The 17,541-nt window shown below is 41.2% G+C and overlaps 1 protein-coding gene across 1 annotated transcript in view; it reads right to left on the bottom strand.

Moving 5' to 3' along the window:
• The window catches only part of PSMA5 (proteasome 20S subunit alpha 5), a 32,367-nt gene that overhangs the window by 323 nt on the left and 14,503 nt on the right, over nt 1-17,541 (bottom strand). The window contains exons 3-8 of the mRNA XM_049880153.1: nt 16,897-17,023; nt 11,202-11,269; nt 9,999-10,106; nt 9,800-9,858; nt 9,116-9,218; nt 7,842-7,928 (exon numbers count right to left, since the gene is read on the bottom strand). Coding sequence (XP_049736110.1) covers nt 7,842-7,928; nt 9,116-9,218; nt 9,800-9,858; nt 9,999-10,106; nt 11,202-11,269; nt 16,897-17,023 — 552 coding nt within the window. The remainder of the gene's footprint in view (nt 1-7,841; nt 7,929-9,115; nt 9,219-9,799; nt 9,859-9,998; nt 10,107-11,201; nt 11,270-16,896; nt 17,024-17,541) is intronic.

Below are 17,541 nucleotides of genomic sequence, written 5' to 3'. Positions count from 1 at the left end.
CCGTGTTGGTGAAGCAGCTGTTCATGAGGAACTAAGGGATCTGCTGTCCCAGGGATATCCTTTCCATGCTGCAGGTCCCTAAAATAGCTCTCTGACTCCAAAATAAAAATTCTTATTGACCAAATTTTCTATTTTGAGGTTAACCAACACACATAATAGTTAATCAAATCTCTGGCGTCATTCTCATTTCTTGAAGTTACTTCAATAAAGATCATAAAAGCCGTAGCAAAGTCACAGGGTCAGTGCTTTTTTCTGTTAAAGATTCTGTGAGAGATCTACTTAAAACATATTTACACACTTGCAAGTTGAGCCTGTGTTTGTGACCTGGGTTTACTTGGCCACTGCGTACCTCAATTACCTTATCTGTAAAATGGGATAATAGTAGTACCTAACTCATTGAGTTGTTGTGAGAATTAAATGTGTTAATATCTGTAAAATGCCTAGAACATAAGCGCTAAGTAATTGTTAATTATTATTACTAGGTATAATTTTCTCTAAAATTGTCCATGTGGCAACTTAACAACAAAAAGGTTTGCTTTGTTTTTTTAAAAAGACTGGCCATGAAAAAGATTCCATTAACACTGACACAAGAAATCCATTGTGACTGATGATATCCGTAAAAACCACCGGTCCAGATGACAATCTGTTTAAGCAATGCCATACTGGAGTCAGAAGATGGTTAGTTTCAAATGTAACTAAAACTACCAGTTTGCCCATCATCTGATCACTTCCATGCTTTTGGGCAATACTGAGGAACAGCTGCCACTTCACATTTACCTAAAGGTCTTTTGTGTTTGTTTTAAGTGTCATTTAAAAAAAAAGAAAGAAAAACTTTAAAATTAAACATACTAAAGCACCCCATGAGTGTCTCTATCACTGATATTTAATATTATTTGAAAGCTGCCAGACATACATAGCATATCCCAGTTACGTGATGTTTAATATTCTCTTCCTCATCACAGGTAAAATTTAGAAAGACTACCACACATCTTACACCCCGAAGATAACAGTCTAGAACAGACTAAAATATTGTTTTCGCAAAGCCTGCAGTCCTAGAAAAAAAAAAAGCCAGGCTTGATGGTCTGACAGACTGGAGAAACCCCAAAAGTATGGCCCCCAGATACCCTTTTAACTCAGTACTGAAGTCACTTCAGGGGTTCACCCTACAGCCAAAAATTAGACAGGTCTATAGAGCCAATGGAAACCCTGGTGGCATAGTGGTTAAGTGCTAGAGCTGCTAACCAAAAGGCTGGCAGTTCAAACCCATCAGGCACTCCTTGGAAACTCTATGGGGCAGCTCTACTGTGTCCTATAGGGTCGCTATGAGTTGGAATCAACTCGATGGCAAAGGATTGGGTTGGTTTTGGTATAGTGCCAACAATAACACACTTGTGGGTTGTGCTTCATAGTTCAATCATGTATACAAGACTAAAGACTTGGAAGAAGTATAACCAGAATGCTCCTTAGAAGCAAGAATGGCGAGACTATGTCTCACATACTTTGGAGATGTTATCAGGAGGGATCAGTCCTTGGAGAAGGACATCATGCTTGGTAAAGTGGAGGGTCAGTGAAAAAGAGGAAGAACCTTAACAAGATGGATTGACACAATGGCTGCAACAATGGCCTCAAGCATAACAACAATTGTGGAGATGGCACAGGACTGGGCAGTGTTTCGTTCCGTTGTACACAGGGTCACTATAAGTCAGGATTGACTCGACGGCACCTAACAACAACATACAAGACTAAAGGGCACACCAGCCCAAAAGCAAAGACAAGAAGGCAGGAAGGGACAGGAACACTGGACTAAGGGAAACAGGGAACCTGGGGTGAAGAGGAGAGTGCTGACACCTCACCGGGTTGGCAAGCAATGTCACAAAACAATTCGTGTATTAACTGTTTAATGAGAAACTAATTTGCCCTGTAAACTTTTACCTAAATCATAATAAAAATAAATTAAAAAAGCCTACAGTCCCCACTAGATTCTCCCAAAAGATACATCTAATTACATGAACTGTCAGAAAAGTCCCAAATATATTTACAAAGTATGTGTATATAATTTACTCAGGTCCAAGTAGAGTATGAGTTCTATTCCAAGGAAATTAAAAAAAAAAAAAAAAAAATGTTACTACCACTCTTAAAGTACAATATCTTTACTTGATGATCAGTGACATGAAGACCGAAGGATATAAGGTCAATAACCTAGACAGCGAAGGCCACAGAATTTTTTGTCAGATCACTCATGGCTCACAGGCTAGCCCTCCCAAAACATTACAGGACTAAAAAACAGAACTGGGCAAACTTTAAATAGAACAGTCCTATAGAACCCGGCTGCAAATCAACACTAATAGGATTTGAACTAAGTACTGCCTCCAGGAAGTTAGCTCATCACTAAATGAGTAAAAATAGCCTCTTATATTTACATAATGATGAATGTATTTTATATAATGAAGTATGAAAGATACTTTTCCATTTATAATCTCTTTAGAGGCACCACCTCAGAGGAAAGGCCTGATGATGTACATCTAAAAAATCAGTCACTGAAAACCCTTTGGAGTATAGTTCTACCCTGACACACATAGAGTCACCGTGAGTTGGAGTTGACTGGACAGCAACTGGTTCGGTTTTTTTTTTTTGTTGTTAAAAAGCTTCTGTGAGGCAGGTAAAACGGATATTTTCTTTCTCTTATTCAATCAATAATCAATTATTAAGCATTTGTTTGCTAGTTAAGATTGTAAGAGGCACTAGAGATCTAAAGAGGAAGAAAGTCTCTGGGTAATAGACCCAAATGCTTTCAATGTCAGTGTTATAATAGAGATAAGCACATGCAGGCTGGAGGCACAAAAGAGTGATGGAGGAGTCCAAGAAAGATTCATGGAGAAAGCACCTTTGAATTGTATCTTAAGGCATGGTAAGAATGGGTAAGCCAACAAGAAGGACATCTGAACAGAATCAATGTGCAAATGCATAGAAGCATAAAACAATATGATGTATTTGCAAAACAAAGTAATTCCTCGTGGCTTGAGCAGAGGTTGTAGGATATGAGATGAAATGGAGAAGAAGCAAGGCTTCTGAGCTCACAGGGAGGCAGTATATAAAAGTACAAGACCTAAAATCAGACCAAGAGTCAAATCTTGACCCCGCCATTTATCAGTTCTGGTATTTTTGGGCAAAGTCCTGCCCTCTCAAAGCTGCAGATTCGTTCCCTGTAAAATGGAATTAGGAGGATCTCTCACAGGGTTGTTGTGAGGATTAAAAGAAGTAATTGCATGCAAAATGCTTACTTAGCAAACTGTCTAACAGAGTAAACACACAATGACATAGGGAATGGAGAATTATCATGCCATGAAAAAAGTCTGGAATTTATCTTATAGGCAGAGTTAGAAAAGCTTTTTAAAGTGGAGAACAAACAAGATCAGACATGCAGTTTAGAAAATCCACTCTAGTCACACAATGGCTTAAAAAAAAAAAAAAAAAAGGACTGAAAAGGGGGAGGGCAAAGCTGAAGCCATGAAGACTAGTAGGAGACCTTCGAAAATGTACAAGGCAAGGGGAAAATGAGGGCCTGAACTGGCACTGAAGTAGGGATGGAGAGGGATCATTAATATGAGTTATTTATATAAGGGAACAAAGATATGACTTAGTGAAGGGACAGGGAAATCAAATACATCCAAGTTTCTGGTGTTGATGACAGGTACACTGACGGTGTCATCAACCAGGACTATAAATATGCGAAGAGGAAATGGTTTTTCAGAAAAGATAATAAGTTTAGTTTTAGGATTATTAAATCTGAGGTGTCTACTTCAGAAAGGAAAAATAAGAAAAGGTTCAAAAAGTGACCAAGAGATGGGATAAACAGGAGTTACCTTACCAAGAAGCAGAAACAAATGGTAGTGACTGAGGAATAAACAAGAGGTGAGTCAGTGGAGATACTGACTACAGATTTCTGTTTTGGAGAGGCTTAGCAATAAAAGTTAAAAAATAGGTAGGATGAATGGAATTGTAACCAACTATTGATACATGCAACAAATGAATCTTTAAAAAATATTATCCTATGTGAAAGAAGGTAGACACAAAAAGAGTACATATTACATGGCTCTATTGATATGAAATTCCAGAATAGAAAAAAATTAGTGACAGGAAGCAGATCAGCGGGGTGGGGGGGTGACTAAAAAGGGACAAGAGAGACTTTTGGGGGTGATGGAAATATACCTTGACTAGTGGTTTTTATTTTTTTTTTAGTGGTAGATACAGGGGTTATACATTTGTCAAGATTCACTTAAAATGGGTGCATCTTACTATACATAAAAGCATACCTCAATAAAGTTGGTATTTAAAAAAAGGACAGATGGAGGGATTAACAAAGGTTTTTTGTGTTTTTTAAGATGCAACCTGGATATTTTCCTGAGGGGAAGCAACTGGTAGAGAGGAGAGGATGAAGATCCAAGGGACCCACTGATAGAGCAAGGAAGACAGGATCTGGAGTATAAATCAGAAAACCAAACTTGTTGCCATCAAGTTGATTCTGGTTCATGGCGACCCCATGTGTTAAAGTAGAACTGTTCCAAAGGGTTTTTTTGGCTGTAACCTTTAAGGAAGCACACTGCCAGGCCTTTCTTCCATGGCACCACTAGGTGGATTCAAACCACCAACCTTTAGGCTAGTAGTCTAGCGCAAACAGACTGTGCCATCCAGGGATCTTCCAGGCCTAGGACCCAAAAAAAAACCGAAACCCACTGCTGTTGAGTCGATTCCGACTCATAGCGACCCTACAGGACAGAGGAGAACTGCCCCATAGAGTTTCCAAGGAGCGCCTGGCGGATTCGAACTGCTGACCTCTTGGGTAGCAGCTGTAGCACGTAACCACCATGCCACCAGGGTTTCCGCGAGGCCTAGGACAGTGGCTCACAAATGTCTGTTCTTCTTAGTCTGACCATCAGAGTCACCTAAGGAACCTTCAACAATATAGATTTCTGGGCCTCATTTCCAAAGATTCTGAGGGACAGCCAGGTCTGGGAACCGTAAGTTAGAACATCAGTGGAGTAATTAGTCATGGACAAGAGGAATGCCCTATTTTACTGTGAAGAAGCTATAGTCAGGGAGATTAAATTAATACCAAGGCCAAATGTGGTTAATAACAGCCTGAATGAGCCACAACCCAGGCATCCGGGCTCTTAACTTGATGCTCTTTTCAAAGCAACACTGTAGGTATACTGAAACTGAATGAGCTACAAAAGAATTTTAGAGTTTCAGTTGACCAAACAGCCCTTAGAGCCTTCACTGTGAAATCAGCAGAGCTACATGTGAATTCCTCTAGGGTGCCAAGGAGACAGTCTCTATAGAAATGCCAAGACTCTAGCTTGTTAGTGCCAAAGAAAGTAAAGTACTACAAGAAAGGAACTGACAAAATCCCTCCTGGAGGTCAAAATGGAAATGTCACTGCTTTTGTTGTACCCCATCATCTCAGAGACTGGCAGAATCACCAATGATAAAAATAGAAGGTGAAGTATTTCCAAATCTTTGTTAAGAAGGTGAAAAAACAGCGTATTTATAAAGTAAGCTGTTTCATTAAAGAGCCATGTTAACTCCCCTTCCTCACATTACTGCTCAAGGAACAAACCAACCACCCCCACCACCATCCTCTTTCAAACTCTTCTCAGACCTTCCCACTTCTAAGCCAGACTTTTGTTTTAGCATCCAATTTTGCCCCTTTCACCGTAAACTCTGTAACCTGGCTGGTTCTACTGGTGAGGCATTCCAGTACACTCTAGATCTCTATTTCCTTACCTTTTCAGAAATGTGTATCTCCTCAACACTTTTTTGCTTACTATCCTCTCAAAAACAGTCCATTCTCTCCACTGTTTTCTAAAAGCTGGAGCCAGGCGGTAGTGGTGGCTTGCTTCTGCCCCCACCACATTATCAATACCAACTTTCCTTCAGTAACCACTCTTTCTTCCAAGTCCCTGTCACTAAGAGAGCATGCTTCCCCTAAACTCATTATCTTCACATCTGTTGAGGATTTTCAACCTGGATTCCCAGTAGACCTGTCTACCCCAGTGATGACCCAGTCAACTTCCTAGCCTCACATTTCTCTGACCTCCTCTACTCCATCTCAGCAATCCACATGCATACCACAATGGCTTCATTTCTAAAATCTTGAATTCTGAAATTTTCCTCTCTGATCACGTCACCCCAACTGTGCCATATGCTCATGCCTTCCAATCCTGTTCTCCCAATTTATTGAGACCTCTAATACTTCATTCTTCCTCTTGGAGATGTTTAACAGTGCAGTTCTAGAATTACACAGCCTGGGTTCAAATCTTGGCTCTACCAGTTTTTAGTTGACTGAGTGACCTTGAACAAGGTACTCAACCGGTGTGCCTTGGTCTCCTCATCCATTATATAAGGATAATAACCAACCCTGGGACTGTTATAAGGATTAAATGAAATAATCAACACTTAGCACAAAGCCAAGCACATTGTAAGCTCTAAATAAATGTGACAACTTCTCCCATTACCTTTCTTTTTTTACTCCACTCAGTCTAGACCCTGTGATCAATCAGCCCAACAACACTCTCTAGTACCCTCCGTTCTTCTGCCCTTAACCAGTTCATCTGTTTTCTCAGTCTATGCTGAATACAGCTGACAAATATCCTAGTAAATGCTGACTGGTTTACTTACTAATTTATGACTGCAGCTTCCATTGGCCTTTTGAAAAATTTTTAATTGAAATACTATACCTCCAAGAGCAACCACTATCTTAACTTTTTATATCAATTTGTTTTGTGATTCTGGCCTCAGCTGGTATTCTAATGCAGCTCAGCAATTCTTTTACTTACCCCTGTTTTCTTTTTTTCCATTCTCTTTAATTTCATTGCTGCATTCACCCACTCTTAGAAGACACCATGGAAATACAGGACATCACTCCCAATTCACCTCCACACCAACCTTATCTTCACTCATTATTACCTCCTTTTCTCCTATCAACTCTTAGCATTCCATATAAGGACACGACATTCAGAATCTGTTCGATTCCTCTCCAGTCTTGGTGTCTTCCCAGCCCCGTATCCTACTTACACAACCCACGCCCCAACGGTCAGACAAACCCTTAAATGTTCCTTTTCACACACAATGTTATTTTACATCTCTTGAGTCTCTTCCCTCTTCCTGGAGTATTTTTCTCCTTCCTTTCCCAGACACATGAAGCTTTCCTAATACCCTAGTCTAAAGTTGTGTGTTCCATGGCAATATGTTCTTACTGCTGTTATATTAACACCCCCCAGCTGTTATTATCTGTATGCCCCCTTCACTACACAGTACACTACCTACTTGAATACGAACTGAATTTTCTGTGTCTGTATTCCTGGCATTTAGCAAAGTACCTGGATAATGGGCACATAATATAATGCTATTTTTCAACACTGACTTTTTCATTTGTACTATGCCTTCCCTCTTCTGGAACTTTTTCATTCACTCTGTAACCCCTGCTTTTATTTCTTTTAACACTTTTCTACTCACAGATTTCTCCTTCGTCTACATATGTTATTTTCAAGTCTTTTCCCATCCTTAAAAAGATAAAAACCCTTTCCTTTAATTCTACCTTCTGCTGACACTAATCAACCCTTTGAGAACGCAAGGTCCTCTTGTTTTCTCCCTTTTATCATCTCCCTTTCTTTAACTCATCGAGTTCTGGCTTCTGCCATTACAACTTAATAAAGTTTCTTATTCAAAGGATATCAATAACTTACTGAGACCTGAGCATATAAAAATGTGATTATCTTTATTCAGTCTTCAGCATTGGAAACTATGATAGGTGAGTAGAAAACAATAAAACAGAAAAATACCTCTATGTTAGTTGCATTTAGCTTCTCCTCCATTACTTGTTTGAGAATGATGAGTGACGACTTGATGGCTTCTTTCAGTGTCATAGACTTGAAACAAACAGGGTGAGAAGATTAGGCATTAATTAGGCACAATTCCTCCTTCCTTTAAAGATTTCCCCTTTATCTCCCTGAAGAAATGACTCAGCAAATATTGACAAATCAAGCATCTTAATTAGTACAGTGCATTACAAGTACCTTCAGAATTCAAGTAAATGATAAATATGTAGAATATACTAATTCAGAGGGAAAAAATGCCTTATTTTGAGCCACAACGAAGTCCTCAACTTTTGTATAGAAAGTAATCTTTGAGGAAGATGAAAGGGCTATACTTCTCTAGTTTTCTTCTTTAATTTATAAGAAAATATTGGTGATATCCAATAAATAAGAATGCCCAAATGATCTAAGAAGTTAGCCCAATGACTTAGAAAATCCTGTTCTTTTCTTACCCCATTTTGTATTGGAGCCCTGGTGGTGCAGTGGTTAAACATTTGGCTGCTAACTGAAAGGCTGGCAGTTCGAATCCACCAACTGCTCCTTTGAAACCCTATGGGGCAGTTCTACTCTGTCTATAGGGTTGCTATGAGTTGGATCGACCTAACGGCTACAGGTTTTGGTTTTGTTCTTTACATATAAAATCAATACTATTAAGGGTTAATGTGAACAGGCATCCCAGTATGAACCACCTCATAAATATGGCAGCCTCCAACCACACAGCCAACCACACTGATGAGTCATCCAAAACCAAATCTTGCTATCTCACACAAAAGTTGCCAAACACCCACCTGTTTCAAGAGCTCGACTAGGAAGTATAAACTGCTGAATAAAGCTGTGAAGGTAAAAGGATAAACTGCGGTATATCCATACCACGGAATACAACTCAACAATAAAAACGAATTGATATGTGCCACGCACAACACGAGTGGATCTCATAAAAATTATGTTGAACAAAAAAAAACCAGACACAAAAATATAAACTTATGATTCTATCTATAAAACTGTATAAGAACAGAAAAAAAACTAACAGAACATGGCTGCAGTGGAGGAGGAGAGACTGACTAGAAAGCGACAGCATCTTTGGGGGGTGCTGGAAATGTCCCATATGTTGTTTTAGGTGGTGGATACATGGCTAAAACTAGTACAACTGAAATCTTCAGATCTGTACATTTTATTATATTATCATACCTTGATATTTTTTAAAAAAAAAAACAATAAATGCTGTTAAAATGCTGAATTACCTTGTGGTAAACTTCTTGCAAAGAGCTCTGGGCACCCTCTGAAGCAGAGCCAATTGCTCGAGCATCACACTGTACAAAGGTTCCAGATGGGTCCATATGAAACCTACGAAACCCCCAAATGAAGTAAAATGCTTAAGGGTGGTGGCATTTTATGTAACAAGCTTCTCATTCAGAGAAGTACAGCTGCTTGTCTCGGCAGCTAGGAAACGCCATTGAAACACTGGGTCACTAATCCAAAATGTGTCTGATGTCTGGAGAAACCAAATCCTTTAAAAGTGTTTAAGAAAACTTTTTTTTTTTTTTTTTTTAGTACCTTCCTCAGGGATGTATAAGTAAGGCAGTTGTGGACGCCTATCTAAATAATACATGAGGATGAGGGTCAGATCAGCATTCCAGGGGAAAGCTATAAAACGCATCCTAGCTAGAGTGACAGTTACTTCTAATTATTTCCAGAACTAGGACTGGTTCCAGTAGGGAAGTTCTTCCTAGAATTCTCCAATTTGTCTTTTTATAAACAGCATAAAACCACTGAACTTTAGAATTAGAAGCCCTTCTTTTTTACAACTCCACAATCTTCTGTTGACAAACTACCAGTCTCCATTCGAAATTAAAATTGAACCCCTGCCCCCACCACCCAACACCTGAGAAGCAAGGGGAGATAAAAACAGGTAAAATGCTACTTACAGCTGAGGCCCTTTCTCATCAACTCCTCCAAATAATAGTGCTACTCCAAAGGGACGAGACTAGAACCAAAGAGCAAGAGGTATTAACAAAATGGCAACAAAGTTAGGGGGCAGTGGGGCTGGAAAAGTTATATTCATAGGACACGTGTCCTGGTCTCATAGAACAGGAAAAAAAAACTTCACACAAGCGTAACACTCACCATAGCACCTGGATCTGCGTCTTCCTCTCCAAACTGTAAAGCCAGGTTGGACACAGCCTGGGTCACACTTTCCACTGTCATCGTCTCATTGTAGGTAAACCAATGGTTCTACAAGAAGAGCAAAGCATGGTCCACCCTTCTAACAGGAAAGGCAGTAAAGCAGTTCACCACTTCACTACACACATCCCTTTGAACTGTGGCTGGAAACTGAAGGCTCAAGTATGTTTTCCTTAATGGAACCAGGGTAGAAAGGTCAGTTAAACTCAAATGCTTCGGACTGAATGAGCGGAAGGGCAATAGCTCTGTAAATAAACTTATATCAAAAGGAGTCTAAGCCATGACAGAGACTACTCCTTGAGAAATTGCGTGAACCCCTCAAAGCACCAAGTTAGTCTTTTCACAAAATAACACACTGATATTCTTCGCCTCAGAGGCCCTGTCTTCTCACTCTGTCGCTGTTTAAGCTGAGTGACTTGTTCTTACAGAAGCACTGACAGCAAACTTGCAAATACGTGTAAGAAATTTTGCCAATCAGACTTTTTTTTTTTCATTAGGCTACTCTCTAGGCAGCAGGTGCTCAGTCAGAAAACTATCAGTGCTCCTGACTAGTCACCTGGTACAAATCATTACTCACTACCAAAAACCAAACCCAGTGCCGTCAAGTCGATTCCAACTCATAGCAACCCTACAGGACAGAGCAGAACTGCACCATAGAGTTTCCAAGAAGCGTCTGGCGGATTAGAACTGCCAACCTCTTGGTTAGCAGCTGTAGCACTTAACCACTATGCCACCAGGGTTTCCTTAGTCACTACAGAGAGTTTTTATTTGCAAGTCCGGCAGCAAAGGCAATCAAGGGGAGAAAGTCCTTTAGCTCCGATCACCTCCTGCTATGGGGCTCCCACAAAAAGTCCCTTAGGGAACCACATGCAGTGACTGCATGCTTTATATTAAAGTACAACAAGTCAAAAAGAAGCAAGGGAATGTCAGCACTACTGACCAGGACTTCCTAAGGCTAAGGCTGGATGGCTAGATTCTAAGCTTCAGGGAGCTAGAACTGGAGGTTCTACCTAAAATTACCCGGAAGATATTGAGAGCCATAACTGATACTGACACAGATACCAGCAATACAGCCCAGGCAGCTATATCAACACTGAGAAGGAACTCAGGCATCATGGTAAAAAGGAGAGATGATGTTAATTTTACCTGTGTCTCCACTCTGGCTTTATCAATTAAAGTCTTAGCATCAGCAATTAGCCCACTCATGGCACAACCTGCAATATAAAAACAACAGTGACCCGGTGGCCAAATCTCTGTAAAACTCTTTCACCCACTCAGGAACTACTGAAATTCTGGAGTGACACCATGTGTCTTGGATTGAACCGTATCCCCCCAAAATATGTGTCAACTTGGTTAGGCCATGATTCCCAATACTGTGTGGTTGTCCTCCATTTTGTCATTTTCCTACTTGTTATAAATCATCATCTCTGCCTGTGGTTAAAGAGGATTAGGGTGAGATGTAACACCCTTGCTCAGGTCAGATCCCTGATCCAATGTACAGGCAGTTTCCCTGGGATGTGGCCTGCACCACCTTTTATCTTACAAGAGATAAAAACGAAAGGAAAGCAAGCAGAGAGTTGGGGACCTCAAACCACCAAAAAAAACAGTACCGGGAGCAGAGCACATCCTTTGAGCCCAGGGTTCCTACGCAGAGACGCTCCTAGTCCAGGGGAAGATAGATGAGAAGGACCTTCTTCGAGAGCTAACAGAGAATGCCTTTCCCTGGAGCTGATACCCTGAATTTGGACTTCTAGCCTACTAGACTGTGCGAAAACAAATTTTTCTTTATTAAAGCCATCCACTTGTAGTATTTCTGTTTTAGCAGCACTAGATGACTAGCATGCCATAGCAGCCATTCAGCAACCACATGGCAATAAATCCAATAGCTTAGATGGGAAATGATCTGCACTGAACCCAAGTATAATTATGTTACAAACAAATGAAAAACCATTCATGACAAACACAGTAGAAATCCAGCTGTTAAGATAGGAGGTAGAGAGGAGAAGCTGATCAAACACACAGAAACTATTTCCCACGTATAACATTCCTAAGCCCTGGTGTCACAGTGGTTAAGCACTCAGCTGTTAACCAAAGGGTCAGTAGTCCAAAGCCATCAGCCACTCCGCAGGAGAAAGACATGGCAGTCTGCTCCTGTAAGGGCTGCTGGTGTCAGCTGCCATGGAGTACAGTGACCTACGTACAACGGAACGCAACACTGCCCGGTCCTGCACCATCCTCACAATCTTTGTTATGCTTAACCCCACTGTTGCAGCCACTGTGTCAATCCACCTCATTGAGGGTCTTCCTCTTTTTCGCTGACCCTCCACGTTACCAAGCGTTATGTCCTCAGGGAACTGGTCCCTCCTGTTAACAGGTCCAAAGCATGTGAGACAAAGTCTTGCCATCTCGCTTCTAAGGAGTATTCCGGCTGTACTTCCAAGCCAGGTTTGTTCATTCTTCTGGAAGTCCGTGGTATATTCAATATTCTTCACCAATACCATAATTCAAAGGCATCAATTCTTCTTCAGTCTCCCTTATTCATTGTCCAGCTTTCACAATGCATATGAAGCAACTGAAAATACCATGGCTTGGGTCAGGCACACCTTAGTCCTCAAAGCGTTACCCTTGCCTTTTAACACTTTAAAGAGATCTTTTGCAGCAGATGTGTGCAATGCAATACATCGTCTGATTTCCTGACTGCTGCTTCCATAGGCATTGATTGTGGATCCAAGTAAGATGAAATCCTTGACAACTTCAATCTTTTGTTTATCAGGATGTTGCTTATTGAGAGGATTTTTGTTTTACGCTGAAGTGTAATTCATACTGAAGGCTGTTGTCTTTGATTTTCATCAGTAAGAATTTCAAGTCCTCTTTACTTTCAGCAAGCAAGGTCACGTCATCTGCATACTGCAAACTGTTAATGAGTCCTCCCCCAATCCTGATGCCATATTCTTCTTCATATAATCCATTTGGTCGGATTATTTGCTCAGCATGCAGACTGAATAAGTATGATAAAAAGATACAACCCGAACATACACCCTTCCTGATTTTAAACCATGCAGTATCCCCTTTGTTCTGTTCTAACCACTGCCTCTTGATGTATGTACAGGTTCCTCATGAGCATGATTAAGTGTTCCGGAATTCCCATTGTTGGCAATGTTATCCATAACTTGTTATGATCCACACAGTTGAACGCCTTTGCATAGTCAATAAAACACAGGTAAACATCTTTCTGGTATCCTCTGCTTAGAAACCCTAATGGGCAGTCCCACCCTGTCCTATAGGATCACTAGGAGTTGGAATCCACTTGACGGCAGGGGGTTAAGCATCCCTTTAGTGCACTTTCTAGACCTTGATGCACTTTCAAACTAAGCAAACACTAAAGAAATCAGGAAAAAGTAATCACCTCGCGATGGGCTACAGTACAAGTCTCTAGAACATAAAGTCAAAAGCCTTTTCACCTCCCTGTCCCAAACACAAACCAACTAGTTAGAGAGAAAGTCTGTCTGGTGGTCCAATATACCAAGATGACGGTTACAACCGTTACTTTACATGCCAGTGACATAAATCTAAACCTCCAGTCTAGGTCCTTCTCCTAACTTTCAGAGCTATAAAAGCAAATGACCCTCTTACTGTATCTACTTGGATATAACACAAACTCCTCAACTCACCTCATGTCCCTTCTAGACTCCTTGGCCCTCAAAACCAATCAGATCCCAAGTGTGTCTTCTCTACCTGGTTAATAATCTAGCATCAAGCCCTTGCTCTCCATTCCCCTGCCACTGCCTTGGTTAAAGCTCTCATCATCTTTTTGTCTGAACTATTCTAAATCTAAAAGCTGGTCTGCCTGTCTTTAGATCACCTTCAACAACAGTTATCAGAGCAGTCTTTCTAAAAGTCTAATATGATCGCATTATCTCATTGCTTAAAACTTTTCCCATCAATGCAAAAGGATCAAGTTCAAGCTCTCTGGCATGGTAAAAAAGGACTTCCACTGTCCAACTCCAGACTCATCCCTTGCCACATTCCACCTCCTAGTCATACTGAATTGCTTGTACACTGGTATTCCACATCACCAAGGCTTTGCTCATTCTACTCTCTGACTAGGATGCTTTCCCCATGCTATACCCAGACACTTATTCAACTGGTAAACATGTTCTTATCTTTCAGAATTCAACTCAGCTGAAGCACCACCTTCTTTGAATCAAGGCATCCAACCAGTTGGTTCTGGTTCGAACCCCTACTGAGAATTTGCATTTCCATCCCAGATATACTGAATCAGAATCTACAGTTTAACAAGATCCCCAGGTGATTCTTACATATAATAAATTTTGAAAACCACTGCTCTACTAGTAAGGATCCCTGGTAGTGCAGTGGTTAAAGCAATTGACTGCTAACTGAAAGTCGGCAATTCGAAACCACCAGTCACTCCGCTAGGAGAAAGTTGTGGCAGTGTGCTTCTGTAGAGATTTATAGCCTTGGAAAACTTATGGGGTCACTATGTCAGAATCGACTAGACAGCAGTGGGTTAGAGTTGGGCTCCACTAGTGGTTCTCAGAATTGGTCCCTACCCACCATCAGCATCACCTTGGAACTTGTTAGAAATGGAAAATTCCCAGCAGGGATTCAAACTGGACAGAACCAGCCCAAAGCCCTGTTTTGGATCCTTTTCTGAAAGCTGCATGTCATCTCCCCTAACTTCACAAAGGTGAAGGAAAATCAAGATCAACAGCCCAAGGCTGATTCCTATGAGGCGGAGGTCAGGCACGCCTCCTCTCTCCACCATTTTTACCAATTCTGACACCAACCACTAGGCTGGTTTAGGTGGGATTGTGCAAATACCACCACCAACCATCCCTCCTACGGCACTCTCTACTTCTCTGCTGGGTTCGATAACTCACTGCAATGGCCACACAGAACTCACAAACTATACTCACAATTATGGGGTTTATTAGGGAAGTAACAGATTACGATTCAGGTTCAGAAACGCTCAGGATACAGTTCTTCCATTAGGACAGCCTCTTCTCAGCTGTGCTCACAGGTATACCTCTCTATGGCCCTAGGCCTCTGCCCTACTCAGGCAAGTGTTACAAAGCTTTTAAACCCTGCCAAGAAGTGTCCAGAGGCACCCCACTCTGCCAGTAAGCCTCGGCCCAAAGGCACTCAGCTCTAGCTCTGTGGGTTGGCGAACCTAGCTCCACCAAGTGCCTGGAAGCCCCTACTTCTCCAGCAAGGCTTCTGCCCAAAGGCACTCGCTTTCTTGCTCCATGGGCCAGGAAGCCCAATGTGCCGTCTCCCGTTGTCTCTCTGCCGCAGCTTTCCACTGTCTTCAGTATTACAGCTCTCTGTCTCCCGGGTCCAGGACCTTCTCAGCGCAGGGATCCCAGGTCCAAAACACATGCTCTCTGCTCCTGGCTATTCTTCCTTGATGATGGTAGGGTCTTCTTTCTGCTCTGGAATTGGCACTCTTTTAAGGCAAAACTGACCAGTCCCCTTGGTAAGCCACAACTGCCTTATTTGCACAATCCCACCTAATCACGTGGGGCCCTGGTGTCGAAATAGTTAAGCATTTGGCTGCTAAACCAAAGGCTGGCAGTTCAAATCCACCAGCCACTCCTTGGAAATCCTATGGGGCAGTTCTATTCTGTCCTATAAGGGTCGCTATGAGTCGGAATCAACTCATTGGCAAGGGGGTACCTAATCACTTGGGTGGGAGTTATAAGACCATGGTAAGAAAGGCCATACGAAAGCGATCCATTGCACCGCGTCCACTACGGCTGACCTCAGACAAAACTAGTTTTTTCCTTTTTACTCCTAGGGAGCACAGAGTACAGTCTTTCTTAATGCCTTTATCACGTAATTGCATTTACTTATTTACATGTCCACCTCCGTGATTACTGTATGCTCTTGGAAGCCAAAAAGTATATCTTATTCTTTTCTGTATCCCTGGTATCTAACACAATGTCTGGCACACAGTATGTTCTCAATTTGTTACATGAAGGGACAATGACCTACCTCCAAGAGACAGATGACTTGAGAAAAAGTAGACATAATATTCTACATAATCTTAATATTATGTCTCGATTTCTTTATCTATGAAAAAGATAATGTCAAGTTCCCTCAGTTACTGTGCATTTAGTTCTGATGCCGAGTGGCTGATTATTTTACCAATGTTTAATTAGTTAGATAACTAAACAGATTAAGAGAACTTGGACAGCCAATTAAAATGCTATAAATAAGTAGAACTACGCACCCTGGGATGCTACAATGATGTCAAAAGTCAAGGTAGAGGAATTATAACAGAGAGCAACAAAAAGGCAGGGGGCAGGGGAGAGGGAAGGTATGAAAAATAAATCTGCAAAGAGAGGAAGAAGACTGGTCAGCTCACAGTCTATTATTCTTCTACTCTCTGAACTTTGGTCACTCTGAAGAGCTTTGAGAATTCCCGTTTTCTCATTTGATACCCCTAGCTTCCTACATAAAATCCTCTGCTCCTATAGCAGGTGGCTTCCGACCAGGGCTAACATTATGCGTCAGTGAAGACCCACCCATCATAGGGAGCTGCTCTATGATTCAACCTTTACACATTTCAACAGCTCCCCCGTTTGCCAAGTCTTTATTTAAGGGAGAAGGGAACTTCCAGGAGTAGTTTAAACACAATTGAGTCCTGCTGCTGCTTCCTACTCCTATAGTTATGCAACACTGGCCTACTGCCTGGAAAACCACAGTTAATAAGAAGATAAGGCTTTCAACTCATGAATCTCCCTTTGGACAATCATGGAAAACTAATCATGGAAGATCCAGGTCAGACCTTGCAGAACGGCTTTCCCTGACTCCTTACCTATGTGAGCATCAATCTCTACAATTTTCTCAATGCTGCTGGGCTCCATGAGTGGGGAGGTAATTCTCTTCTCCACAGCTAGGCACACACCCTCTGACGTCTGGATCCCAATGGCTGTAGAACCAAGCTAAAGAGATACATGCTGTGGTTACCAAGTAGAGGTCAAAGAACAGTCTAATATACTCACCAAGAATCTTTGTATATCTTCACAAGAAAGAAGCTTCAATCAGCCACATCTAGTACGCAGAGAGAACAAGGAACACCCTAATAAGGACTGTACTGTTTCTGTCAATGGCAAAAGCATGAATTTACAGAATTTTGTGCTTCTAAGGGGAACGTTCAATAAGGTCTTAAAAGCATCTCAAAAAAGATCAACTCTAATGCCAATATTTTTTTGGCTGAAATTCCAAAGTTCCAAACATAGGCAAGAAAGTTATCAAATTCTAATTTCTTTTTAGAGCTGATCTCTTTTCATCTCTGTTATCTTGGTCTATCCCGAAAGGTGGTATTTCCCAAAATTATGTGACCTCCAAAAAAAGTAACTTACTTAAAAAAAAAAAAAAAAGAACAGAAAAAATCAACACCAGTGTCACTACGAACATAAAAACATTAACTTGAATCATTAGTAGTCCACAATCTCAATCT

This window comes from Elephas maximus, chromosome 3 (assembly GCF_024166365.1).
Source record: "Elephas maximus indicus isolate mEleMax1 chromosome 3, mEleMax1 primary haplotype, whole genome shotgun sequence".
In the NCBI taxonomy this organism is placed as follows: domain Eukaryota; kingdom Metazoa; phylum Chordata; class Mammalia; order Proboscidea; family Elephantidae; genus Elephas; species Elephas maximus.
The sequence above is the reverse complement of the archived record's forward strand: the minus strand, read 5'-3'. Positions and strand labels throughout refer to the sequence as shown.